Source organism: Pteropus vampyrus, unplaced genomic scaffold (genome assembly GCF_000151845.1).
Source record: "Pteropus vampyrus isolate Shadow unplaced genomic scaffold, Pvam_2.0 Scaffold123, whole genome shotgun sequence".
Classification (NCBI taxonomy): Eukaryota; Metazoa; Chordata; class Mammalia; order Chiroptera; family Pteropodidae; genus Pteropus; species Pteropus vampyrus.
In genome coordinates this window covers 4,257,209-4,284,982 of record NW_011888904.1, presented here as the reverse complement: position 1 = coordinate 4,284,982, position 27,774 = coordinate 4,257,209, and the positions used below count along the sequence as shown (strand labels likewise).

The window sequence follows — 27,774 nt, the reverse complement described above, 5'->3', positions numbered from 1 at the left end:
AACTTTTAAAACCCAAGAGCTAGGAATTGTGAAAGTAGGAATTTGAAACCCAGCAGGAACCAAAGTAGTTTTCTTTCTCCTTTTTTTTTTAGATTGCACAGTCTCTCTGTGCCTTTGCTTCATTATTATCTATGTCTATAGGCTGGTTTTCTCTTTTCTTCTTGCACATGGCTATCCTAGCCTGGTTGTGCACATGAATCAACAAGCTGAATAAAGTCTCCTGAAATAAGAGTTAGAATGGATTCAATATCCATCTTTGATGTATTTGCCATATGTGAAGTTGGGGAGGTTGGTCCTACATCTGGAGGTAGTCAGGTTCAATTAGAAAGACTTGGGGACTGGGAGGATTATGCATTCCTGGTATAGAAATTGTAACAGACTGAGGTCAGAGTCTTTAGCAGCCAGTAGATTCTTCCTCCAAAAGGATATCGTTTCATTTAATTGACATTCTTCTAGAATGTGGTTAGGTTAGTTAGCCACAAGCCTACTTCTTTTGTAAAACATTTTTGTTTCTGTTCTATAAAGATAAGAGAATGGTTCTTACTGAAATTTGGATTTACCATCTCCGGCCTTTCATGACCTTATAGTGCATAATAGCCCCCTTACTGGCTACTTTCTGAAATTCATTTTGGTTCTTTGTGAGCCCATCTTTCTTTGCAAACATGACCTGTACAGAAACATCGAAAAGGCTCATAATCCAGGTCATAGGCTTAAAGTTTTGTGAAGTTCTCTTTTTATCAGTGGTATATTTTTACTCTTTCGATATTTGGTGTTGTATAATAGTTGAATAATGTCCAGTGGTAGAGAATGGTATGTATTTATAGATCATTCTGCTCTCTGGCTAATTCTGTGTTATATAATATCACTAGGGCTTCAAGAATGTCTTGTTAAGCCCAGGAAAATGCTGGTTGGTTACTAGGCTTCCTGGAATCCATTAAATTGGGGGAGAACAGCGAATTCTTCATTGGATTTGCTTATTTAGCTGAGGAAATTCAGTTCTTACTGGTTTTGGTTTGTGGGGTTTTATCAGAAAACAGAATTTTTTAAAAATTTTATTTATTTTTTAGGAGAGGCAGCCCTTGGTTGACCTCATAGGTTTCAAGGACCTTGTTTACAATCCCTTATTTTTATTTTTTAACGCCTACAGCACCTGGTCTTCCTAGGTAGTCTCCCATCTAAGTACTAACCAGGCCCAACCCTGCTTAGCTTCCAAGAAAACACATTTCTTAAAAGGACATTTTCAGAATTGGGACATTGGGGAAATATAGGAAGAGTGTTTTTCCTGTATATGTTGGCTCACAGACTCATTTCTGTCTCCATCACTGCAGGGACAAGCTGTGGGGGGTCTGTGTCTCAACCCTGGCTCTCCTACCTCGAGTCCTCAGATTGATGCTGCAGAGCCTACGGGTGAACAGAGCTGGGCCTGAGGAGCTGCCTGTTGTGGGCCAGCTGCTTCGCCTGCTGCTTCAGCATGCACCCTTGAGGACTCACATGTTGACCAATGCCATCTTGGTGCAGCAGATCATCAAGAATATCACGGTAAGAAGCACAGAAACATGGGCTTTGGCCTATTAGTTCTACGAAGGGTTCATGGGCAGGGCATGAGGAGTGCTCTTGGGAGGCCAGAGTTCCTGTGCATTGACTGACTCCTGGAATTAAGCCCAGTGTGGAGATTACCCAGGCTTCTGCACTCTAGTGCCTGACTCTCACTTAACCAGGGAGGATGCCTTTGATCCCAGAATCAACTGTAAAGGCCTTAAAATACTCAAATTGATTAATGTAGCAGGCAGCTTAGTTGAAAAAGGTGCAGGCATGAGAGCCACAGCTACTGGGATTCTAATAGACTTTATTGGATAGGTTTAAAAAAAAACTTGCCAAACTGTCAGAGTTAACCAGATTCGTTTTACTACCTGTAGAAATGTGACTAATAGTAATTTCGTTGGGTTTTGATGACCATTAAATGAGATTAGCCAAGTAAAGTTTTTAGTGTAGCTTATGTTAAGTGCTCAACAAATGTTAGCTGTCATTAGAAAATTATTTAGCAGGAATAAAGTTCAGGCCAATTTCTAGTTCATTTACTAGAGAAGTAGTTAAAAGAAGGAAGTTGCAGTCTTCAGCTTTGTCTAATGTTGGCTCTGTGTGTTCAGCTGTCTGTTTTGGGGGGCAGTTTTGTTCTCTAGGATTGTTTTGGTGTTTTTAGTATGGGAGAGTTAGGGAGGTTTTTTCATATAGGTATTTGCTGGGGGACGGTGGTTATTAATTGGTATATGTAATAGTAATTCAGAAATAAAAGGGATGAAAGCCAAGAATTTGGATTATTCTGAGGTTGGAGAATCAACCCACCTCCATAAGGAGTGACAAAAGTTGTCATTCAGCCCTGTAACATTCTTGGTTGATGTTAGTACAAAGATCTAGAGACTCTAGAATGCTGAGGGGAGGAAGTCGAGTGTAGGGATTGTGGATAGTAAAATTTTGTTAGTCCCTAGCAGGAGGGAACAAACCAAAGAAACTTGTAGCACTCCTACTTGAGGATCTACCTGTGGCAATGCCTAATTAATAAATTCTTTTCCAGTAAGATTTTCTGTGGTGATTAATAGATGAGATACTGTTGCAGTGGCTCTGAGATCTTGTTTAGATGTGAAAACAGTTCAGGTAGTATAGCAATTTTGGTAGAATTCTCAAATTACTTATTTTTCTCTGCAGACATTGAAGAGTGGAGGTGTTCAGGAACAGTGGCTCACAGACTTACATTACTGCTTCAACGTGTATGTCACTGGACATCCACAGGGGCCCAGCACGTTGAATACAGTGTATTAAAGAGGCTCCCTGTTTGAAATTGTTATTCACATCTAATTTTGAACAGACCGAGGTAATAAATGTTTGTCATTAAAACTGAACTTTTAAAGAAGTTGTTTATGAACTTTCCTTTGCACTAAGGTAGGAAAATAATGCAAGCTGGCTTCCTGAACTAGCATGTGATATGTGGTAGTAATATTTTACATTTCATAGAAACTAAATATTTACAAAAGAGTGATAATGTGGTACCTTCTATTATTTGACAAGAAATTAGCTAAAAGTCTTTGTGATCCCATGTAGGCAAACCTCATTCTTTGTTTCCTCAGTTCCAGTTCAGACAGCAACAGAAACCAGTATTTTGTTTTGTTTGGGAGTGGTTGCCCTTATCCATTGTTTTTTACAGAAGTTTTATAGCCCACCGTGCAGGGGCAAGATTTCAAGGCAATACTACAGTTTCAGATTTTCCTATATTTAAATGGTGGTTGGTCTGATTGAAATAACTACTTTCAAAGTGATTTTCTACTAATAATCCATTATAGTTCTTAAATATTAGTTATATTTATTTCTATATTTTCATAATTATGAAATTTAATTAACTAAAAATCATGGTAATTAACCCTATTCCTTCCTGTCTCTGTCAGGACAAGTAATGGCAGTAATCTTAAAATGGAAGCGGTCTTAGAAATATCCTTGAGCCTGTGTTACTGTTTGTTTATGCTTCCTGCTTACATTCCTGCATTAGCTTTGCCTTAAAAATGTGAATAGGTCCCAGTTACTAGATTTCATTTAAAACAGGTGTTCTTACAGAGCTAGAATGTGTGTAGTTAGCCATTTCCTGTCAGTAGGAATGGCATTTTGATAAGATTGCTCACCCCTGCAGTCAGGTGGAAAATACAAGTGGAATGTTAAGGCTGAACTGCTACCTTGTACATAGATGGTCTGGTTTGTACACCTGCCTGGCTGCTTGCTTGGTGCCGTGATACCAGTAATGCTGTTCAGAGAGTACGTGGCAGCAACCTGTGGCTTTGAGGCCAACACGAACTGTAAAATGTAAGGAGTCAACAGATAAACAGAGCACCTCTTATGGTTTTAACAGATAATTACTAAAAGCAAATTCTGGGTCCTGATTCTGGTCTACAACTTAAAACTGCTAATGTTGAAGTAATAGGATGTGGTGTCTATAATGAATTTTGTTGCATTAGATTCCAGAAAAGTAGTGAAATGAAGGTGGCTGCTGTAGGACAGGTTCCTCCCCATCTCATTTAGCTGCTTCATGGGAGCCGAAAGACCAGGCCTACACCATCTGGCTGGCAGAAATCTCAACCCAGCAGCTCTTTTAGCACTCATATTCTTAGTTTTACTTCGACTTTACTGTTAATTATAAATTCTCCTTTCCAGCCATACTGACCGAGGTGAAGGCAGGTTATGATAATTTACCAAACAGTGCTATGTAGGATCAGAAAGAAAACATTCTGACATTTTTTCACTTGTTACATTTTCAGGCTTAATAAGGCATCAGGCATGGATATTAGTGTTCCCAAGATGTAAAAGATAATCGGCAGGGAATAGGAACTCTGCACTAGCTATTGCAGTTCCCCCTGACAGTCTTCCTCTGTTGGTGGTCGAGGCTTTGTTTTTCTTTTCGATTGAGTAGCTGATTGCAGGTTATAAGAAAAATTCTTTGATCGTCCACTGTTCTCAAGGAGGTGTATACACTGCAAATTGCTCACTGTTAAAAACAAATACCAGATAAATATTCAGGTTATTAATTTTAATGTGAAGGGAAGAGTTCATTGGTGGTAAAGAAAAAAGGGTTTAATTTTAGACGATCCATAAGGTGATGGCCAGTTTACTGTAGAGACTGGATGATTTATTGGCCTTGCATTTTCTACCATCTCAAAGATAATGTGACACCTCACAAGGAAGAACTTTGAGTGGGAGGGGCAGGTGCTTGAGGAGCTAGGACTAGAACCTTGGTCTTCAGTTTGCCTGGAATAACTGGTATATCTTTCTCTGTGCATCTCTTAATATAATAGACATATACATGTATCTTTTAACCCCATGTGCCACACACTTGGCTATAGTCCATTCTAGAAAACAGGTTCATTTGAAAATTATTCAGGTGATAGACTGATAGGCATATTAAACTTGAAATGGACTTTTTAGGCCTTTTTATGACTCTGCAATTACAAAATTATAGGATACCACAGTTGGAAAACAATAGTGGTATACTCAACCCTCACGTTTAACAAGTGAGGATGCTGACGCCCCAAATGGTTAAGAAGCGTTGCTGAGGCCATATTCTCCTTTCTATGGAGCAAAGAAGCAAACATGAAAGGTGAGTAGTTTTAAAAAGTTAGAAACATATGTCTTTTTCTTTTTGGTTTTATTTACTTCAATAAAATATTTTAAAGTGAACTACTGTTTTGGAACTCTGGTGTGGTTTTGGCTGCATCAGGTCTTGAGTTGTCATTTGCATACCCCTCGATAGATGGGCAAGAATATTCTGCATTCACACAAGAGGTACCATTACTAGTAATCACTTAAGCCATAGTTATTCCATTCATTGGAATGGTTTTTAAGGGAGTTTTTTTAAGAGCTAGGCCCCAAAATTTAGGGGGGTGTGTGTACACACACACATAGATATATACACTCTATTACTATGCTGCTATTCTTTGTGGTTGGTTGCTAGGGGTGGGTGTGGAAGACGAGAGAGAGAGCAGAGGTTGTTAAACTGTCTCCTGAATACATCGAGAGAAACAGTCAAAGGAGGCTTTCACTCTGCTACGTCCAGCTCACTTTCTGCTCGCTCTTCCTTTTTAAGAGGTAAAGCCTCTCCTTAAGTTGGAGGTTGAGAGCAACAATCTCCACTTATATATTTGAGTACCTATAATATGCCAAACAGTTTCCTAAAGCTAAACAGAATAGTGAACAAAATCAGAAGATCCTTAAACCCATGAAGTGCTCAAAGCAAAAAACGAGCTAACATTTCTAGTCAAGGTTTGAAGGCCAAAATGAATGATTTCTTCTTTGAAGTTCACTTTGGCCTCTGATTTCACATTGCAGAAACTTTTGTGTATGTTAAAGTCATGCCCATTTCATGGAAATGATTTAGACATGTTTTCTGTATAAAACTTACAGCCTTCAGTTAAACTGTAGCTAGCGGCTCTGACGATAGCCTTATTCACTGATTAATGGGTTATTGGGGTGGGTGGGCTTAATATAACTGTGTGTTATCCCAAGTTTAGCCTTAGAAGAAGATTCTTTTCAATATTCATCCATTTTTAAGCCAGCCAGAATTGCATGTGTAGAACTAACAGGCTGTTCCTATGAAGTCCTAAGAAACCATTATGCATTTCTTTGAATTTGTTTATTCTGACCTTTGTGAGTCCTTTAAAAACCTTTTATGCTGCTAACCCATTTTTAAAGACTTCTGATGGTACTGGATTTTTTTCTCCTGAGACAGTAAAAAATACTGATTATCTAATTTATAATATTTGATTATCTAACTGCTACATTTTAGTAGTTATATCTGACAGTTCTTTTTTGAAACTTCAGTTCACTCAAGTATGTTTTTTCTTCAACATAGAACTATGGGCTTTGATTACTTTGAAAATTTCCAACTACCCCACCCAGCATTCCCTGATCATCCTGCCTATATTACATGTGTAGCCCAACTCTTTTAAAGATTTTGCAGTAATTACTTTCCCCCTACCTCCAGGTTTCCCCCCCATCAGAAACTAAATGAATGTTAAAGTTCATGCTGACAGTCATTGTTCACCTTCCCAGCTGCACTCTGTTCCTGCAGCATGACTGTAGATTAGGGAGGGTGGGGGGAGCGTGTTGCCATAGCCACCCACAAGAAACACTGGACCTGGCATTAACTGCTGACAGCACTGAACTTATCACCCAAATTTAATGCTGGTGTGGATGAAGGGGCCCTGAGTAAAACACTCTTGTTTTACAGCTGAAAAGTTCCCTAAGCTGCTTCTGTATGAGTGAAAGTGTGCACAGTTGAGCCTGAGCTGGATGTACTGTTAAATATTAATTGTCTTCCTTATGGGGCCCTAAAAAACAAGAGCCGGAATTTGTGGTTAAGGACCTTCCTCCCATCTTTAAGTTGAGGATCTTAATATGAAACCAAAATGGAACAAGAATTCTCAAGGATTACTTTGAAGAATAACAGTATTTTCATTTCCCCCTTTTATGTGAACAAGTAAAGGATCAACAGAAGCTACCACTTAGTGTTTCTACTGGATGTAATGTTAATAGCTTTAAGTTATAAAAATAACTTGCCTCTGATGGAAATAGATGTTGAATGCAGTAATTCCATGGAAGGGAGATGAAAAACACATGCATACTTGAAATCAAATGACCAGTGGAAACCCTTGTTCTAATGTCTTCTATCTTTGGGGATGAAACAAGGGAAAATACCTACCCACATTGTCTCCCGAATCTGTTGCCAGTGCAGTGGCTGCCTTACCTGAGTTGAGACGCAGCACAGAATGGGCTTTCGAAGATCTTGTGGGATGATGTACTTTCCCTTCTTGAGAACAACCTGAAATCAACCAACAATGATCATCTATCACTGACCAATGACAGCCGCAACCTGACCAAGTTCTGAATTCCTTGAGGTGAATGAAGGCTTGAGCTTGCAAGTGTTGGCCAAGATAAATTAGGTGTGGTGTAGAAAGAACATGTAGGTCCAGGGGCTGGTCCTGAGATTTTGCTGCCTGGGCCACAGATCTGTTTCTAAAGGTGCCTTGGCTCAACTTTTTTCTGTTGAAGAACTAGGCAGGCTTGTTCTGGGATGAGTTTATTATTTGGATGGGCTCTTTCTAGAGCTGAAAATATACTATCTTAGCATATAAATAAGGGTCAAAGTGAGACAGGGTCTGCCTGTGCCTGGAGTCCTCCCAGTTGTTCATGTAGGGGGAGGACCCAAGTAGCGGCCTGAAGAGGTTACAATGGGGAGGCTTTCATTTATGAAGCCCAGCAGAGAATCTCTTGGCCAGAAGGATCTCTGGGTTGAGATGCCAGAATGCCTCATCAAACCAATCCTGACTCACAGTTGCTGGAAGGGAGGCATTAAATGTGGTGCTGAGAATTCTCTTGGTGCTTGGAAGTATAATAAAGTTCCTACATAAATTGGAGGTCTGCCCCATGCAATTAAACCCCATCTCAGATTCTGATGTGACACTGGAGGTGCTTGTCATAAACTACAAGGTACCCAGAAAGACAGTTACCGTAGATTTGCTTGAGCACTGAGTGCCTGTTGGACTTTGTGCCTGAGCTGCTCTTGGATGGATTCTTGGTGATCCTGCTTACTGTGGTGGTCTTTGGGGATTTCAGTTCCAGTTCCTTCCTCCAAACCTGGAGGAGCAATGTTATACACTCTCGGTTCCATCTGTCTTTATCTCTGGCTCCATGCTGCTTCATATGCAGAAGATGGGACAGGTGCTTCCTGAGCTGGTAGCTGGTGGGGTTAGAGGAAGGGAGAGGCTTTCAGAGCACAGTATTGAGAAAACCAAATTTCCTTAAGGTTCCTAGACGCTATAGGAATAGTATTTGCTGAACTCTCTTGGGAGATTCATATGTGTTCCCATTCCTAATTTCAGTGGCAATAAGTTGAATGCTGAATTCTGTCCTTTTCCATCAAGTACTTCTTGAACTAGGAATCAATCAGATGAGTCCTTGCCCTGAAGATGGGACAGACCAATGTGTAAACAATAAATGCAATATTATAAATACTATATGAGAGCAAGAAGCTAGATGGCATGAGACAGATGGACTGATAACTTTGTGGTTTTGGTAAGGCTTTAAAAGGCTGACATTTGTGCAGAGTTTTAAAGGATGAGAAGGAGCTTACCAGTCAGAAGAGCATTGTAGGCAGAACTGGCATGAGCAGAGGTGTGGGCATTTGTGCAGGAAAGTCAGTAATGAGGTGTGTATGAAGCATTGTGTATTTGGTGCAGGAAGGTGGATAGAAGGCTGGGCTACACCGTGGAAGAAGCCGATATTTGTTCAGAGCCTGTTGTATACCAGGCACTGATGATTAAGCCTGAAAATAAATCTGTGAGGCAGACTATAAATCTGATAAAGGCTGAGTAGAGGTGATGTCACCAAGATAGTGACATAGATCATTCCTGGCTTTATTCTCCCTCACAAGAACAACTGTTCATGGATAAGACACCATTGAGAAAATCCTAGAATATGAGGATGAGGCTGAAGCACCCCCACTGTACGACAGACCAAGTCAGACCACATGTGAAGTGGTAAGAAGACCAGCTACCTGATGACAGCACTGCCCCTCCCCTGGGCCCGCACAGCACCACACTGAGAGGTCTACAGTTCCTCCATGGGAGAAAGAATTCAGAGAGGACATCCAGCTCCCTTAGCACTGGGGTTGCTTCTTGGGAGCCTACACTGCAGTCTCACCCCCTGGAGATTGTGGGAGAATCTGTGTGGCTTAACCACTGAGAATCTGACTATGACACAAAAGAGGGAAGGGACTTGCAACAACCTGCATGTGGATTTCTGCAGTCTGAGTTCCTACCTTCAGCATCCAAGTAGTAATTCCAATCAGTGCCTTTGCTCATCTTCAGAGCCAAGACAGTGACAGTCTGACCAGGGAACTCAGCAGCATGCAGGTTTGCCTGATCCAGGTTCTTAAATAGCCTTGTTGGCGCTGAAGCCCAGCGTGACCTTGCCCAGGCAGGGGAGCTGTTATAGCTTGACTCACTCCTGAGTACAGCTCCTGGCCCCCACCTAATCAGAGAGCCTGGCCAGACCACCTGGAAGCTGCGTAGCCTAATGACACTCAAGCAGACAGTATGGCAGGCAGAGCTGATCATTTGCGGAGTAAAGCAGTAGCACCACTTGGCCAGGGAACTTGGAGAGCAGGACTGCTTGAATCAAGATAACAAAGAACCTTGCTGCCTTTGGAGATTGGTTTTCCCACTCTGCCTGGGCAGGGAAAGTAATTCATAGCCCTGGCTATTGCTGAAATACAGCCTTCAGCCTGTCCTACCAGGGAACCTAACCAGAGCACACAAGAAGCTGCATAGCTCATCCAACAGCCCTTCTTACAGTGGTACCTGAACAGAGCATAGCTCTTGGCTTTCCTTGTCTGCAGACCAAAACTGGTAGCTGTATCTAGCCAGGGAATGGAGTACACTGTCTTCCCTGATTCAAGTGCCCAAATGTCAAGCTGTGCAGGCCCTGGGGCCCAACTTGCTGTTATACCAGGGCAGGTAAGCTAATTACAGCCCTGTCTATTGCTTAGTACCCAGTTCAAACTGTCTATATATCTGATCAGAGAACCTGGGCAACCCCAGAGCCCATCCTACAGCCTTGCTTGGGCAGAGAAGCCAGCAATACCTATCCAGCTGTTCTGAGCCAGTGACACTGTTCCACACCCCTCCACCTATACTCGGCCTCAGAGCTTGGGCAGTGTGTGGCTAGCAAGCCTCACCTGCCCAAGAACATTATCAGCAGACATGTCCAGAAACTCAAACTGAACTGACTGGTGAAGAACTGTCTCTGCAAAAGCAATTCTGTAAAAGGAGACTGCATACTCAAATGGACAGACACCAACTTAAGGAATCAAGGATCACAAAAAATCAGGTAAACATGACACCACCAAAAGAAACTAAAAAAGCCCTGATAACTGACCTTAAAGAAATAGAAATCTATGAACTGACAATTCAGAATAATCCTCTTAAAGAAGTTACAGTGAACTACAAAAATACAAACAGACAATTAAATGAAATTAGGAAAACAATGCACAAACAAAATGAGAAGTTCAACAAATAGAAACCACCCAAAAAAGCACCAAACAAATCCTAGAGCTAAAAAATGCAATGACCAAACTGAAGAATTCAATAGAGAAATGAACTGAAACTGAAGAATTCAAAATCAGACTTGACTATGCAGAAGAAAGAATCGGTGACCTAGAAGACAGGACATTTGAAATTATCCAGTTAGAAGAAGAACAACAACAACAAAACCAGTAATTAATTTCAAAATAAAATCAATAAAAAAGCCTATGGGACTTATGAGACACAATAAAAAGAAACTATCTACATTATGGGGATTTGAGAAGGAGAAGAAAAAGAGAAAGGGGTAGAAAGTATATTTAAAGCAATAATGACTGTGAACTTCCAAAACCTGGGAAGGGGAATGGATATCTAGATTCATTAGGCCCAAAGGACTTCAGATAGGTTGAACCTGAATAGAGCTACACTAAGACACATTATATTTAAATGGTTAAAAGTCAAAGACAATTTTGAAAGTAACAAGAGAAAAGAGAAGTTACATACAAGGGAACTCCCATAAGATTACTGGCAGATTTCTCAACAGAAATGTCCTAAACCAGAATAAGATGATATGTTCAAATTACTGTAAGGAAGAAAAAAATCCTGTCAAACCAAAATTCTACACCCAGAAAAGCTGTCCTTCAGAAATTAAGTAGAGATGAACACTTTTCTGAACGAAAAAGAGCTCAGAATATTCATCGCCACTAGACCTGCCTTATAAGAAATGCCAAAGGGAGTTAGTTCTTTAGTGGAAGTAAAAGGATGCTTATTAACATCATAGAAACCTAAGAAGCTAATATGCAATTCACTGGTTACGATAAACAGTCAAAGTTAGATTCTATAATAGGGTAACAGTGGTACATAATCACTTACAACTAGTTTAAAAGTTAAACAAATGTAGTCTTGATTACACAAAGAATAGTGAAGCCAATGACTAAGAATCAGAAAGTCATTTATTACAGTAACTAAATGAAATTATGAATGTAAAAACATGGTTAAGTTATACATTTTTCTTATTTTATGCACAAGTGTGCTATGATTTTAAAAGGCACTGATTGGAATTACTATTTAGATGCTGAATGTCAAGACTTCAAAAAGAAATAATTCTAAGTGAAAAGAAAACAAATTACAAAAAATAATCATATTACAATAATCTGTCACTGGATACACAATATAAAAATATGCAAACTGTAACATCAATAACCTTAAATGTGAGGGGGGTGAGAGAAGTAAAAATGTAAAGTTTAGGAATGCTATGGAAGTTATCAGTTTAAAATAGTGTTATAATTTTATTTCATGTAAGCCCATGGTAACCGCAAGGGAAAAACCTGTACTAATGACATAAAAATAAACAATAAGGAAGTCAAAGAATATTGATACCAAAAAGCATCAAAGCAAAAAAAGACAACAGGATGAGAAATCTACAGAGCACTCAGAAAACAATTAAAATGGCAATAGTCCTTAACCAACAGTTATTAAATGTAAATGGATTGAATCTCTCATTCAAAAGGCATGGAATGGTTACATTGATAAAAAGACAAGATCTAGTAACATGCTGCCTACTAGAGAGTCACTTTGGCTTCAGAAACACAGACTGAGAGTGAATGGATGGGAAAAAGATATTTCAAGCAAATGTTAACCAAAAAAACCAGGGACTTGCATCAGATAAAACAGACTTTAAAAATGGTAAAAAGAGAAAAACACATTATATAATGATAAAAGGGTCAATCCATCAAGAAGATATAACAGTTGTAAATATTTGTACAGCCAACATGAGAGCACCTAAATATATAAAGCAAAAACTAACAGCTAACAAGAAATAAACAGCAATACCATAATAGCTGGGGAATTTAATACCCTACACTCAACAAATAGATCATCCTGACAGAATCAATAAGGAAGAAGTGGATTTGAACAACACTATGGACCAAATAGACCTAGCAGACACAGAACTTTCTACCCAACCGCAGCAGTAGACAATCTTAAGCACACGTGGAACATTTCCTAGAATAGATCATACATGTTAGGCACAAAACATGTTTTAGCAAATTTAAGAAGACCGAAATCTTAACAGGTATCTTCTCTGACCATAATGGTATAAAACTAGAAAACCAGAAGGAAAACTGGAAAACTCATGAATACATGGAAATTAAGCAAGACGCTCTCGAACAACCAATGGATCAAAGAAGAAATTAAAGAAATAGTAAAGCATCTCAAGACAAACATAAATGGAAATAAACATACAAAAACTTGTGGGATGCAGCAAAAGCAATTCTAAGAGAGAAGTTCTTAATAACAAATGCCTACATTAAGAAACAGATAAGATTTCAAATAAACAGCCTGATGGTATTCCTTAAGGAACTAGAAAAAGAAGAACTGAGCCAAAAGTTAGCAGATGGAAACACAAAATGAAGATTAGAGCAGAAATAAATGAAACAGAACAGGAAAACAAGAGAAAAGATTAATAAAACGAAGAGTTGGTTCTTTGAAAAGATAAACAAAATTGACAAACCATTTAGCTGGAATAACCAGGGGGACAAAAAAGGATCCAAATCAAAATTGTAAATGAAAAAGATGTTACAGTTGATACCATACACATACAAATGATCATAAGAGGCTACTATGAACAACCATATGCTAACAATATGTACAATCTAGAAGAAATGGAAAACTTAACATACACCTACCAAGACTGAATCAGGAAGAATTAGAAAATCTAAACAGACCAATAATGGATAAGGAGATTGAATCAGTAATCAAAAGTCTCCCACTGAAGAAAAGTCCAGGACCAAATGGCTCCACTGATGAATTTTACCAAACATTTAAAGAATTAATGCCAGTCCTTCTCTCTTTCAAAAATTCAAAGAGGAGGGAACATTCCCAAACTCACTTCATGAGGCCAGTATTACCCTGACACCAAAGCCAGAAAAGGAAACTTCAAGGAAACTACAAGCCAGTATCTGTGATGAATACAGATGCAAAAATTCTCAATAAAATACTAGCAAACCAAAGTTAGCAGCACATTAAAAGGATCACTCCCAATGATCAAATGGGATTTATCCCTGTGTTGCAGGGATGGTTCAACATATAGAAGTCAATGTGAAACATCACATTAACAGAATGAAAGAAAAAGAGTAGAATCATCTTAAAAGATGCAGAAAAAGCATTTGACAAGATTCAACATCTGTTCATTATATTTAAAAAAGCCCTTAACAAACTAGGTATAGAAGGAATGTACATCAACATAACAAAGGCCATATATGAGAAGCCCACAGCTAACACCATATTCGGTGATGAAAGGTTGAAAAGTTTTCCTCTAAGATCAGGAATAACACAAGGGTGCTCAATCTCCCCTATTCACCACAGTACTAGAAGTCCTAGCCAGAACAATCAGGCAAAATAAATAAAAATAAAAATAAATAGCATCAAAATTGGAAAGGGAAAAGTAAAATTGTTTCTTTGCAGGTGATATGATTCTATTTATAGGAAATCCTAAAGACTCCATCAAAAAAAACTGTTAGATGCAATTGACAAATTCAGTAAATTTGCAGGATATATATTTAACACACAAAAACCAGTAGTGTTTCAACACACTAACAAATTATCTGAAAAAGAAAAGAAAATAATCCCATTTATAATAAAATAAAAAACAGTAAAATGCTTAGGAATAAATTTAACTAAGGAGGTAAAAAACCTGTACACTGAAAACTACATGACACTGATGAAATTGAAGAAGACAAATAAACGGAACAGTATCTTGTGTTCATGGGTTGGAAGAATTAACATAGTTAAAATGTCCATACTACCCAAAGCTATCTAAAGATTCAGTACAATCCCTATCAAGATTCCAATGGCATTTTTTCTTTTTTTTTTTACAGAAGTGGAACAATCTTAAAATATACATAAACCACAAAAGATCCTGAATAGACAAAGTAATCCAGAGAAAGAACAAAACGGGAAGCATCACACTTCCCAATTTCAAGCAATATTATAAAGCTATAGTAATCAAGAGTATAATACTAACATAAAAACAGACCAATGGAACAGAATTGAGAGCCCAGAAATCCATGCATGTACAGTCAACTAATATTTGACAAGGGAGCAAGAATACTTAGTGGAAAAAGACAGTCTCTTCAATAAACGGTGCTAAGAAAGTTGGATAGTCACATGTAAAAGAATGAAATTAGACCCCTATCTTAGATCACTCATAAAAATTAACTCAAAATGGATTAAAGACTTCAATGTAATACCAGAAACCATAAAATTTCTTGAAGAAAACAGAAAAAAAGCTCCTTGACATGACTCTTGGCAATGCTTTTTTGGATGACACCTAAAACACGAGCAACAAAATAAAAAACAAGTGGGACGACCTCAAACTAAAATACTCTGCACAGCAAAAGAAATAGCCAACAAAAGGAAAAGACAGCCTATAGAATGGGAAAAAAATATATGCAAATGACATTTTATAATGGGTTAATATCCAAAAAATATAAAGAACTCATACAACTAGATAACAAAAAACCAAACAATCAGTGAAAAAATGGGCGAAGGACCTGAATAGACATTTTTCCAAAGAAGATATATGAATGGCCAACAGATATATTAAAAGCTGCTCAACATCATTATTCAACAGAGAAATGCAAATCAAAACCACAATGAGATACCAGTTCACATCTGTTAGAATACTGTTACCAAAAGATAAGAAGAGATAACTAATACTGGAGAACATGTGGAGAAAAGAGAATCCTTCCTTGTTCATAGCAGATGGGAATGTAAATTTGTGCAACCACTATGGACACCGGTATGGAGTTTCCTCAAAAAAAAAAAAAAAAAAAAAAAATCCCACATAATCTAGCATTTCCACATCTAGGTATTTAACTGAAGACATTAAAACAGTATGTCAAAGAGGTATCTGCACCCCCATGTTCATTATTTACAATAACTAGACCATGGAAATAACCAAAGCGTCCACTGAACATGAATGATAAAGAAGTTGTGATATATAGATAATGGAATATGATTCAGTCATAAAAAAGGAATTCCTGCCATTTGTGACAACATGGATGAACCTTGAGGGAATTATGTTAAGTGACAGAAGTAAGAGAAAGACAAATACTGTATTATCTCACTGACATGTGAAATCTTAAAAAAAAAACCCAGAAAGGGAGATCAGATTTGTGGCTATCAGAGACAGGGTGGGGGAGAGGAAATTGGGTGAAGGTGGTCAAAGGTACAAATTTCCAGTTATGAGATAAATAAGTACTGGCGACATATCAGCAGTCCCCAACTTTTTTGGCACTGGGGACGGGACAGGTGCTCCTATGAGAATCTAATGCCTGATGATCTGAGGTGGAGCTGAGGCGGTGATGCTAATGCTGGGGAGCGGCTGCAAATACAGATGAAGCTTCGCTCACTTGCCTGCAGTTCACCTCCTGCAGTGTGGCCCTGTTCCTAACAGGCCACAGACTGGTACCTGATAAACAACATAACTAATCATAACTATAGTTAACACTGCTTTCTGGTATATGTGAAAGTTGCTGAGAGTAAATCCTGAGTTCTCATCACAAGGAAATAACATTTTCCTTTTTAAAAAATATATAAGATGATGAATGTTCATTAGACTCCCTGTGGTTATCATTTCACAATATATGTAAGTCAGATCATTCACACCTTAAACATATATAGTGCTGTATGCCAATTATATCTCAATAAAACCAGGGAGGAAAAGGCTAAGTAACTTGCAGAAGGTCACATAGCTAAAGCCAAGAGACACCAACATTCAAACTCAGTACTGTCTGGTCCAACAGCCAAATACTGCTAAGGACTTTGGTCTGTACTCTGTTCTTGGTAGGGACCCACAGAGGTTTTCAAAAATAGTGGCAAAGGTAAGAGCTGTGTTTTACTAAGATCTTTCTGCTGGAGGGTGAAACCTGGGGTGGCAGAGGCCAGGGGCAAACGGATGATGGCTATATTTATGTGTAGAGTTTATTTGGTGTTTATTCACATGCAAGCCCAAACTTTTTATTGAACACAGCTGTTTTGGAGCCGCCTAAGGAAAGCTGCAACAGTGTTCATTATCTGTAGCTGATTAACTGCTGGTGAGCCTATAGGGTGCTGTAGAGAGCAGCAGGCCCCAGGCCTGATTTTAGGGTGTAGGAAATAACCACCTTTCTAAGTCAGTTAAAAGATCCTTGCAGTGCCTGGTGCGGCCCCCCTCCTGCCCTAAAGGCTGATTTCACACAAGATTCCTGTCTTTTCCTGGCGTGACAAACAGTGTCATCCCTCTACTAGAAGATGTACCACACTTCCCAAAAGCTAACTGTAGAGAAAAGATGGAGTTATGGGGCAGTGCCACTCCACAGTTCAGTTTCTTTTATTTGAGAGGACAAGTGTCTTCCACATCCTCTGCTTTGCGGGCAGGAACTCACTGGGGAGCCCAGGTGCTGGCTGAAGCTGTAACAGCTCTGGCTTTAAGTGGACACAACTACCTCATTGACTCCGGTGTGGAGACTGAGTCTGTGTCTGATGGTCCCAGTGCTCTGAGTAACAGCCTCTATGCCCCCATTCTCCTGGTTTATTGAGAAACTTAACTGCCCAATTATCCTTTCCACCCTGGGCTCCGGGTTCTCACAGTCCAGCCTATCCTTGCTTATTCACCTTTAACATACTGGAGAAGAACGGACAGAAGGTGGTTTACACAGGTTGAGGCAAAAAGGGAAGTTTTACACAGCAATCGCTCGTAGACAGCGACTTTCCAGCCCAGTTTAGCCTGTTCAGTATGATTTCAACCTTTAAAATAGTCAAGTCTTGACTGATAATAAAACTCGCACTTTGAGTCTGAGCTTCATTTCCTCTGGGACCAAGGTTCAATCTGCGCAACCTATCCCTGCACACTTTCCAGTCTGCCTTTCTCCCTCCTCGACATGTTTCCTCTAACAACAGCCTGCTCTGACTATGCACTTGTGTGTCAAGCCCCGTTCCCCACCCCGCCCCTCAGTGTTCCTTAGGTTTGGTGTCAGACACCACACACTGTCCAGGGACAGCACTCCAGGCTCCTGCACTGAAGATGGAAGATATATAAGGCTATAACAGAATCAATGTGTTTTTATCACCAGACATTCAACTTCCCACAACATGCAGCTTCCCAGAAGCCCTTTAGGAGTTGATGTCCCAGATCTCAGAACTGCACGATGGTGCAGCCTGTGTAGTTGCCTCCCCAGGTGGGCACACAGACTATGAGCCCACTGTTCTTGGGGGCAGTGACTGAAAGCTCATTTGCTGCTATGGGCTCTTACTGACAGGACCTGTCAGCTCCTGACTCTTCAAAAGAGTCAGAACAGTCTGACAGGGAGGCATTTCAGCGAGGGAGCAGCTGTGGGGGCCTGACGTGGTAAGACTCGCTGCCTTGTTTAGATCCTAGGTTTCAGCTGAAATACTTAACAAAAAGTTCCTCTGGGATGGCAGCCAGTGTACATCCTGGCAGAATTTCCTGGGGGGAGCAAGGACCATTCCCAACCGTGGCTTCAGAGGCAGAATGTCTCAGCTCAAAGCCAGCTCTGTAACCTTGGTGGGTTGATTAACCTCTCCATGCTTCAGCTTCCTCATCTGCAGCATGGGGATAAGAGTATCTACCTCACAGGGTTATTTTGAGGATTAGATGAGTTAATCTTACATGTAAAACTCCTTAGAACAGCGTTTGGCACAGGTGTCCAATAAATGCCACCTACTAGCATCAACAGTAGTAGTAATTTCAGCATTACCTTGATGACCGTGAGTGCCGTCCAGGCAGCTCTTCGTCCTCAGCCTGCTCTGAGGTGAAGAGCACAGCGCCCACCTCCGCCTCCGCCTCCATTACCTTGACCACAGCTAACACCACCTTTGCTGAGAATGTACGGGAAAGGCCCTTGGACTTGATTGAAGCAGACGCAGCTTCAAGTGCTGGACCTGCACCACTAGGACAAGTCATTTTTCCTCTCTGAGACCATTTGCTCATCTGAAAATGAGAACACTAATCCCTCTCACGATGGCTTCCTGGTGTGGCTAGGAGAGCAAAGCTATGACATGACTTTGTAAACAGCCCAGAGCTTGCACAGACTTAAAGATGCTCTGTAGCGCAGGCTGTGCAAGCACGAAGCACACACACCCCTGGGTCAGACAGTCTTTGGCACAACAGACCCTGAGGCCACTACGTGCATCTCACAAGAACCGCTCTCTCACTGTCTCTTCGCTCTCTGTCAACGTTAGGTGCTCTCCAGCCCTTTTATCTCCTGACAGGGCCGTTGATATGCGGCACACCTGTACTCCCAGTGATTTGCTTGCTTTGTTCCCCCATCAACCTTCCTTTCTCTGGAGATGGAGGCCACATGACTCCCACCTGTCGGCAATGTGTCCAGCTCTCCCCCGGGCACTGGTCATCACCATAAGGCCTAATCTGGAATTAGGCCCTAGTGAGGCCTGCAGTGTGAAGGAGATTATGAAATATGTGAAAACTCACAGCAAAGGACACTTCCAGTCTCTGCATAATACCTGGAGGTGTTTGGCTCACTATTTTAGGAACCTTCCACCCTTCCTCCCAGCACCTACCCTACGTTCTGAGTGTGGTAGATGTTTACACAGGTTTTTGTAATGAATTTCAGTCACTCAATCCACTATATCCAGGCCCTGGTGTAGGTGTTTGGGGTAGGACTAATATCTGGGTAGTAAAAAAAAGAAAAACAAGACACCTTACATGTGTAGGGCTTTAGAATTTATGAAGCACACATTATCTCATTCTATAGCTTGTCATACAAACAGGATCGGTGCAGCCAATGTTAAACTTTGCTTCCCAGATGGGAAAACTGAGGGTCAGGGAGGCCAAGTGATTTGCCCAAGGTCAGATAACCTGTGAGAGCTTCACCCGGAACTCAGGCTTCCTGGTTACAAACTGAGGGCTTTGTCCTCTACACCAGGCTATCCTGGGTGCTTTCCTATCTTTCTTGAGAAAAACACCTTCCAAATAGCTCATCCGGTGTAAATTACTGGGATCTGCACCTGTGTAAATTTCATGGGTAGGCTCAATTAAACTGGCCTCGTCACCCCAGCACATGGAATTCACTAGAAATATCACAGCGCTCAGGGGGTGGCGTGTTAGAGGTAGCGGGACAAGCAGAGAACAACGCTGCGGCACCCCACCTCCTTACCGTCTCCAGGCCCGCTGGATGACCGCTGCTGCCTTGTTCTTTGTGCGAAACAGCTCTTTCCTGCTTCTTTCTTTCTGGATTATCTGCAGCCGCAGCTCTACAGGGAGAAGGTCAATATTCACACTCTGTACAGAGTGAGGACCAGGAGCTGGATCAGTCTCCTTAGGTACCTGAGCATCCTCAGACAAGGTGGATATCCCCAACTTCCTGACTCCCGACCTCAACACCTCTGTGCTCTGTGGCAAATCTGAGCGCATCTCTCCTTCAAGCTTGTCCTGTGTCACCTTGTTTCTTGGTGTCCGATGGTGAAGAGGATTCTGCCCAGCATGGACCACCTCCCCCTTGGCACTGCCAGGCCGGCTAGAACCAGCTGGGGAGCACCTTCCTCCTCTGAGCTCTTGAATGCGCCTTTTCTGGGAGGCACATTTGGCTTTAGGTGCTGTGTCGTGCCGCCTGCTCGGCTTCCGGTGGCCATCCTGCTGCTGAAGGCTTGCAGCTGCCCAACTGGGGTCGTCTCCATTTTCATCTGGCCTAGCCACCCTGATACAGGAGGGCTGCTTCAAGAAGCCTTTCCCCTTGTCACAATGCTGCTCGCCAACTGTCTCACCTCTGGATTTGTCAACAGAGGAGACTCCTGGATACCTGGCGCCATCACTGCCTTCACTGGGGCTAAAGTGGACACAGGAAGATCGGCCTTTAGAATGTTCTCTAGATGTTTCTTGGAGAAACAAGGAAAAGGGAAAAGGATATTTATTGTCCAAAACTTGCAATAGTAGGGCAGGTCTGTTCATTTGCTCACATAAAATATTCAGTCCCATCCTATAGCATCACCATGATAGTTACCTAGGTAACCAATATTGTGCTCACTGCTATAAGAAAGATGTGATGGTACGATTCTTAGCCTTAATTATAATTCAGTATGGCTGGTACATAGTGTGAGCTCAAAAACATACCTGTTGAATGAACGCATGAATAAATGATTTAGTGAACTGAGTAGAAGGAAAGCTTTGACTCTTACAAAAAACATGATTATGCTCAGTGAATGCTTTTCATGTCATGTTTAACAACCTGTCTTCTATCTCTGAATCTCAAGCATCTAGCTAGTACCATACAGCTACACATTCAACAAATACTTACTAGGTGTTAAGGATACAGAAGAGACTCATTACTCCTTATGAAATTTAAGGGCCAAAGGGTCTTCCCACCCCAGCATGCACTCACCTTTGAAATGTGATCTTGTAACACCTTCCACCTACAAGTGGAGTCTATGTCTCCACCCCCTTGAATCTAGGCTGGCCTTGTGACACGCTCTGATTAACAGAAGGCGGTAGAAGTGATGTGAAAGTTGTGGAGCCTAGCCCGCACGAAGACTCGTAGCATTTGCCTTCTCTTTCTCAGAGCACCACCCAGAGAACAATATGCAAGGAAGATGGTCTAACGTACTGGAGGATGAAAGGTCATGGAGAAGAGAACTGAGACACCTTCGCCAACTGCCAGCACCAATCGCCAGACATGTGACGGAAGCCGTCTGTAGCCACATGTGTAAGCCCAGGTGATCTAGGAGAGGAACTACCCAGCCAACCCACAGAATTGTGTAAAATAATAAATCGTTTTTGTTTTAAGCCACTTAGTTTTGTGGGTGATGTGTAATGTCACAAGAGATAACCAACACACAGAAACTGATACCTAAAAAGGAGAGGTGCTGCCCTAACAAAAATCTAAAACCCACGGCACTGACTTTGGGACTGGTTGGTGAGCAGAGGCTGGAAAGGTAATGAAAAGACCATCGGTGAAGGCTGGAAGAGCAGAAAATAAATTGCTATTGAAGTCTGGAGAAAGGGGAACTGTGCTTGCTATTCAGTGGCAGAATACTTGGCACTGTTTATTCATATAAATAGAGAACAGAATTTCAGTTCAAATTTAAATTTGCTTAAAAAAATAATTTTAATGTAAATTCAGATACTAATCTAAAAAGATATAGTCTGTAGACACAGGATACAACCTTTATACATTACATGCAAAGTCCTCAAGCTAAGAACTTGAAGAAATTCCACATGGCTGTCACATCATGGTAGTTTAGTGAATGCTGACTGAATAAATAAATTAATGAGTAAAGCATCACACTATCCTTAAGGGATATATCGCTAATGCACTGTCTCTGTAAAGTGGGTTATGGAATTATAGCCTGGAAATGTTTGTGGCCATTGATGTATACTTTTATGTGGTTGTTCTTGGCTAGATCAGTAGTGTGGTTTAATAATAGTAGTTACTGAAGACCTACTATGAGTCATGGTCTATAACAAGTACTCCACATTATTTTATTTCTATTCATAACTGCCTTGCAGTGTGGAGAGTATACCCCGTTTTATGGCTAAGAAAACTGAAGTCCAGAGTGACAGACTGAATTGTCTAAGTCCTGAATTAGGTGATCCCAGAGACGCTTGCTGGGGGTCCACAAGGTCAAAACTATTTTTATAACAATACTAAGACATTATTTGACTTTTTCACTTTGTTGGCATTTGCACTTAGATTTCTGGAGGGTTCTCGCCATTCCCTAACTGATAAGAATGGCTCGATGTGCTTAAATTGCTTTGTACAAATAATATATTTATGCTAGATAACTCCTTTCCTTCTTGGAGTCTGGAATTTTGGTGTACGCTAAGTAGATGGGACTTACACGACTGACCCATGATAAAAATCTTGGAGTCCTTGCTTTAGGTCACTTTCCTGGTAGAAAAATGTTGTCTAACTGGTTGTTAAAATTCACTGCTGCAAGATGTACGTGTGTCCTGTGTGCCTCATCTAGGAGAGGACTTTTGGAAGTTTGCACCTAGTTTCCTCCGGACTTTGCTCCATGTGCCTTTTCCCTTTGCTGATTTTGTTTTGAATCCTTTTGTTATAATAAATCATAGCCATGAGTACAACTATATACTGAGCCTTGTCAGTCCTCCTAGCAAATTACTGAACCTAGGGAAGGTTTTGGGCACCCACGACATACTAAGTAAACTCAAAACAGGATTCAACTCCAAAAATCCATGCCAAGACACATCATACTAAACTCTTGAAAACTGAAGATAAAGAAAAAGCCTTGAGAGCAGCCAGAGAGAAATGACATGTTACCTAGGAACATTACTGAGGAACACAGTTTGAATGACCGTGACTTTCTCATCTGAAACTAGGGAAGGCAGAAGGAAGTGGCACAGGTTTTTTGAAATGCCGAAAGAAAGCTGCCAAGCGTGAATTCTGTATCCACGTTAACAATTCTTCAGGAATAAAATAAAAATATTCAGAGACAAAGGAAAACTCAAAGAATTTGTTGTTAGCAGACCTACCTCTAAATTGGCTAAAGAAAGTTCTTCAAACAGAAAGGAAATGATAAAAGAAGAAACTTGGAGCATTCGGAAGACAAAACATCAGAAAAAAAATATGCGCACATAAAACAGACTATCATTTCCCTCGTGAGTTTTATAAATTACATTTGAGGAGTGAAACAAAAATTATAAAACCACCTGATACCCGTGCAATGATATTTAAAAAAGGGGAAGGTTAATGTACCTAAATGCAAGTGGGTTTCCACATTTCACTCAATGTGGAAGATGCTGATACCAGTAGACTGTTGTAAGCCTCTTGTATATATTGTAATACTCAGAGCAATCACCACAAAAGCTATAGAAAGAGGTACACTCAAGATGGAATCCTAAAAGATGTCTCAGTAACCCAGAGGAAGGGGAGAAAAAAGAAACAGGGATGAGAACCAGAGGAAATAAATAGAAAACAAATAATAAAATGGTAGACTTCAGTGCTGACCTAATTAATCAAATGTAAGTGGTCTAAATACACCAGTCAAAAGAGCCCACAGTCCATGGTTTGGCACGGGATAACAAAGGCAATACATTTACCATTTGGCTTTCTGGGTTCTGTTCTCTGCAAGTCTGGGGAAAGAGGCTGCTCTTTCTGGAGGGCTCTGCTTGGAGACCTTCTGCCAGGAGACCCTCTGCAGGCTCTCTGCTCAGGGCCCTGGGCTGCGTTGCTGACGGGAGGCTGTTTGCTGGGGCCCCAGCTCTGCCTGTGGGGCTCAGCGTGGGTGCTGGGAGGGGCCTGGGGCCTGCAGGGATCTGGGCTCAGCCTTCCCTTCTGCTGCTCTGCTTCTCTCCGCTTGTTTTCTTCCTCTCGCTTCCTGGAAGCAAAGCCAAAGAAGAAGAGGAAAAAAATTAGGACTGTTACCTGCTCAAGTGTTCCTGAGTGAGATTTAAATTTTAAGAGGAGCTACCACATCACAGGAGGGATTTAGAAATTCACATTTTCCAGGAGCAGACTTTTCTCCAAGCTTTATAGCTCTAAGATGATGGAACTGAAAAGAATCTTACAGGTCAGCCTTTGCCCTGTCGAGATACATATGACATAACCAGCGAACTTTTTGTGAGATATAACACAATCCCAAGGTGTATGTCCCCAAGCCTTTCTCCTGTTTCAGAAAGCAACTAAGAATGACAGTTATAAGGGTAACCTTTCATTTTCTCCATTAAAATGATCATTAGCAAATCTTAATGATTATATGAAAAAATTACAAAGCACCTCACAACTGATCATGACACACTTGTGGTTGCAACCCATCAAGAGCTCTAGCTAATGAGCCAAACCCACTCATTTTGCAGATGAGGTCCAGAAGGTAGGATGATTTTCAAAAAGTCTTTGGAGTCAAATTCACAAAAACACCTCTGAGACCAATGTCCAGAAGTTTAGTGGTTTCTTTTCAATATGTTCACTTTTAAATATCTATGTTTTCTTCTATGATAAAGGGGGTCAAATATGGTGATGACGGGAAATTAGACTTGGTGGTGAGTATGCAGTAGAGTATACAGGTATCAAATTATAATGTACAACTGAAATTTATGTTATTAACTAGTGTTACCTCAATAAATTTAATAATAAATAAAGAAAGAAAATATTATCCAAAAAAAAAAAAGGTCACATACTAGTAATTGGTGGCTAAGCTGGAACCTTTGGAGAGCAACAGAACAGAAGGCCAGGTCTAGAAATGAGCGGCAGTGTGAAGCCGACGGCCTGAGGCAGCCCAGGTCCAAGAAGGGGCTGAGTTAAGGACAGGGTTTATTTGACAGGCACCATGAACACAGAGGCATTTCCAAGGGAAAGAAAGGAGGGAGAAAACACGCATTCCGAGCTTCTCCTGTGTGGGCACCGATGGCACAGTGAGGAGGTCCTCAGAGTCCAGCCCTCTTTTGAGGGACCTTCTACTCAGAGGAGAATAGGTAGGAAAACAAAGGCCTAACATAGAATGGAAGAAATGTTTTAAGAGTGCTTGCGCAGAGGAAGTCGTAATTAACGTTGTCTGGAGAATCCCGTACAGAGTCTCAGCTGTCGATCCTCAAAGCCGTGTAGGAGTGCACCAGGCACCTAAGCGGGAATGAATGAGGATTTCAGTCTGAGGGAGCAGTGTGGGCAAAGGCAAGCAGTATGGAAAAACCAGGCCCGTTGTGCCCCTTCTGATCCTTGATCAGTGCCTGCTATTCACAGCAGGCACCCAATACATATTTGCTACCCAGATGCCTCGGTGACTGCGCAGGAAGAGAATCCGAGTCCACTTAAAGGGTCAGTTAAAAGTAGAATGATCAGGGTGTAGTGGAGAGAAGCTTACACTAGGAGGTATAAGAACTTTTCTGGTCCTGCCTCTGCCAACAACCACAAAATGACCTCCAACGAGTAACTTTCCTGCCGAGAACACTTACATGGTAGTGTCTAACACTTACATGATAGCTTAAAATCCTGAACTGATTTAGGGGTCTGTTTGGAAACTACGTGTCTTTATAAAATCCAGGTATCTTTTGTAACAAGATGGAGAGATTTCTTTTATCAAAGTAGCTGGTATCAGAGTCCCTATCAGAAGGGGATCTTGATTCGATAAATACTTTATGAAGGTCGGGGACAGGATTGAGGGCTGGTAGAAGGTGAGAACTCCAGGGCCTAGGTGGTGACTAAGTGGCTCCAGAGAAGAGAGCTGCTCTGTCATGACACAAAGAATTTGTATGCAGCTCCTGACAGGGAGGACGGGATGAGAGAACGAGAGAGAGAGAAGGGAAGGAGAAGATGGAGAAGATGAGAGACTGGGTACTGTGCAGAGCCAGAGCCAGGGCAAAGCGAATCCACCCATGGCGAGGTGACGAGCAAGGACTTTAGATCTGTGCTCCTCACACTGTAATGAACTGAATCTCAAGACCTTGCTAAAATCTAGATTCCGATTTAGCAAGCCTGGGGTAGGGCTCAAGCTTCTGCATTTCTAACACGCATCCAGGTTCTACAGGTGCTGCTCCTCTGACCACACCTGAGTACAGAGCTAAGAGAACAGGAAAGTCTAGTCCATACCATTATGAGACACGAAATGTGATTCTTCTCGATGACACTCACTTTTTGTACGATACACCATGCTCATACATGCCTTTAAAAAATTATTATTTTTTTATAAGCAACCTGACAAGTTGCAGAGCTAAGACACCAGACATGGAAGCAAGGACTGAGGCAGCCACCCTAAGCCCCCAAGAAGTCATAGAATTCAGATCTCCACAGACTGTGGAATTTGGAGCAAAACTTATTTAGGTCTCAAGGGACAGGAAAGAGCCAGAGGATAGCTATCTGGGTCTTTGATATAAAGCCCAGTCAACTTAACTTTCCCTTCTGAAGGTCTTTCTTCCTGTGGGTCCTGATTTGAGGTCCAGGCTTGCTTACCTAATAGTTTTGTACTGAGTCCCTTCCCAGAGAAAGTGGCCAGACAGGATGTGCTAACACCTGTACAGCTCTCATACTTTTATTTGAACCTGGTTTTGTTACATGTTTTGCCAACTGCTGACACTGGAGTGCGCTGCACTGCAATCGGCAGGCTCGCTGGACAACCTGTCGCCACTGGTACTTGAGATTCATATAGATGCTAGCAGGTACCATTTTAGTGTGATCTGTCTGGGCAAAAGGCTGCTTTTCAGAAGGAAGTGGCAGCATCTGGGTGGTGAAGCGCTGCTAATTGATCTAAGAGCCTTGTTCCTGACAGGCGGAGGGAGTGCTGCTCTGTACCAGCGCCGACGAGAACTGCTGTAAGAGAACACTGGTCCTTTAGACAGACGCATGTGTGCACTTGTCTGGCTTGGCATCTACGTGGGGCTCATTGCCATTAAAAAGGGCTTTGAGGTGATAAACTAGACTTGGTTATATGAGCAGTCATTTCTCTTTCTTTTAGGAAACCAAACAGCTTTCCTTTTCAATTCTAAGAAGTCACTGTACAATCAGCCCCTGGGCAAACCTTGTCACTGTGGACCTTTCATGACAAAGGCAGCCACAGGATGAACAGAGGATCCAGCCTCTTAGAGTGATCGGGCTGTCCAGAAAACAAGGGGGCTCTGCCTTGTGAAGACTTTTTAGGGGGGAGGCTTGTTTTTCATTTTGGTAGAACTGCATAAGCAGATTTGGGAGAAAGGATGTTATCAGAATATATAATTAGACCCTCAACTTATGAAAATAAGTATATCAATGCTTTTTAAGAAATGGATGCATTTTAAATTTTAAAAAGTCTTCTAGGTGGCACAGAGTCCAGTTGTGTAGTTCTCCAGAGCTGTGGTTCTTGATGTAAAAGTAGTGGGGAGAAGGTGGATGGGATTAGAACTGGGAATTATGCATAACCTGCATCCTATTTTATCTATTCTGCTACCTTAAAACAAAAACAGCAATGACAACGACAACACACACACACACACACACACACACACACACACACACACACACACACACACACACAGAGGATACGACTCCCGAGAGTAGAACATGATCCCACATGTATGTGTCTCCCTGGAGAAAAAAAAGGTCCAGAACCACGGCTCACGGTCTAGAAGGCTGAAAAGGAACCTCAGTTTACTGAGGCTGACACTCGTTTGGCAGAGAGGTAAGAGACGTACCCAAGGCTATATGGTAAACTATGCTTA

At 41.2% G+C, this 27,774-nt stretch overlaps 2 protein-coding genes across 4 annotated transcripts in view; one reads left to right on the top strand and one right to left on the bottom strand.

Moving 5' to 3' along the window:
* Positions 1–2,908, top strand: part of TEX10 (testis expressed 10) — a 41,505-nt gene extending 38,597 nt beyond the window's left edge. For both annotated transcript variants that reach the window (XM_011366267.2, XM_011366268.2), the window contains 2 exons: positions 1,329–1,539; positions 2,704–2,908. In XM_011366267.2, coding sequence (XP_011364569.1) covers positions 1,329–1,539; positions 2,704–2,817 — 325 coding nt within the window. In that variant the 3' untranslated portion in view covers positions 2,818–2,908. The remainder of the gene's footprint in view (positions 1–1,328; positions 1,540–2,703) is intronic.
* Positions 2,909–3,877: 969 nt separating this feature from the next.
* The window catches only part of LOC111728740 (inversin-like), a 58,696-nt gene continuing 34,799 nt past the window's right edge, over positions 3,878–27,774 (bottom strand). For both annotated transcript variants that reach the window (XM_023534264.1, XM_023534263.1), the window contains exons 9-13: positions 23,692–23,969; positions 19,793–20,510; positions 8,043–8,272; positions 7,280–7,354; positions 3,878–4,525 (exon numbers count right to left, since the gene is read on the bottom strand). In XM_023534264.1, coding sequence (XP_023390032.1) covers positions 4,380–4,525; positions 7,280–7,354; positions 8,043–8,272; positions 19,793–20,510; positions 23,692–23,969 — 1,447 coding nt within the window. In that variant the 3' untranslated portion in view covers positions 3,878–4,379. The remainder of the gene's footprint in view (positions 4,526–7,279; positions 7,355–8,042; positions 8,273–19,792; positions 20,511–23,691; positions 23,970–27,774) is intronic.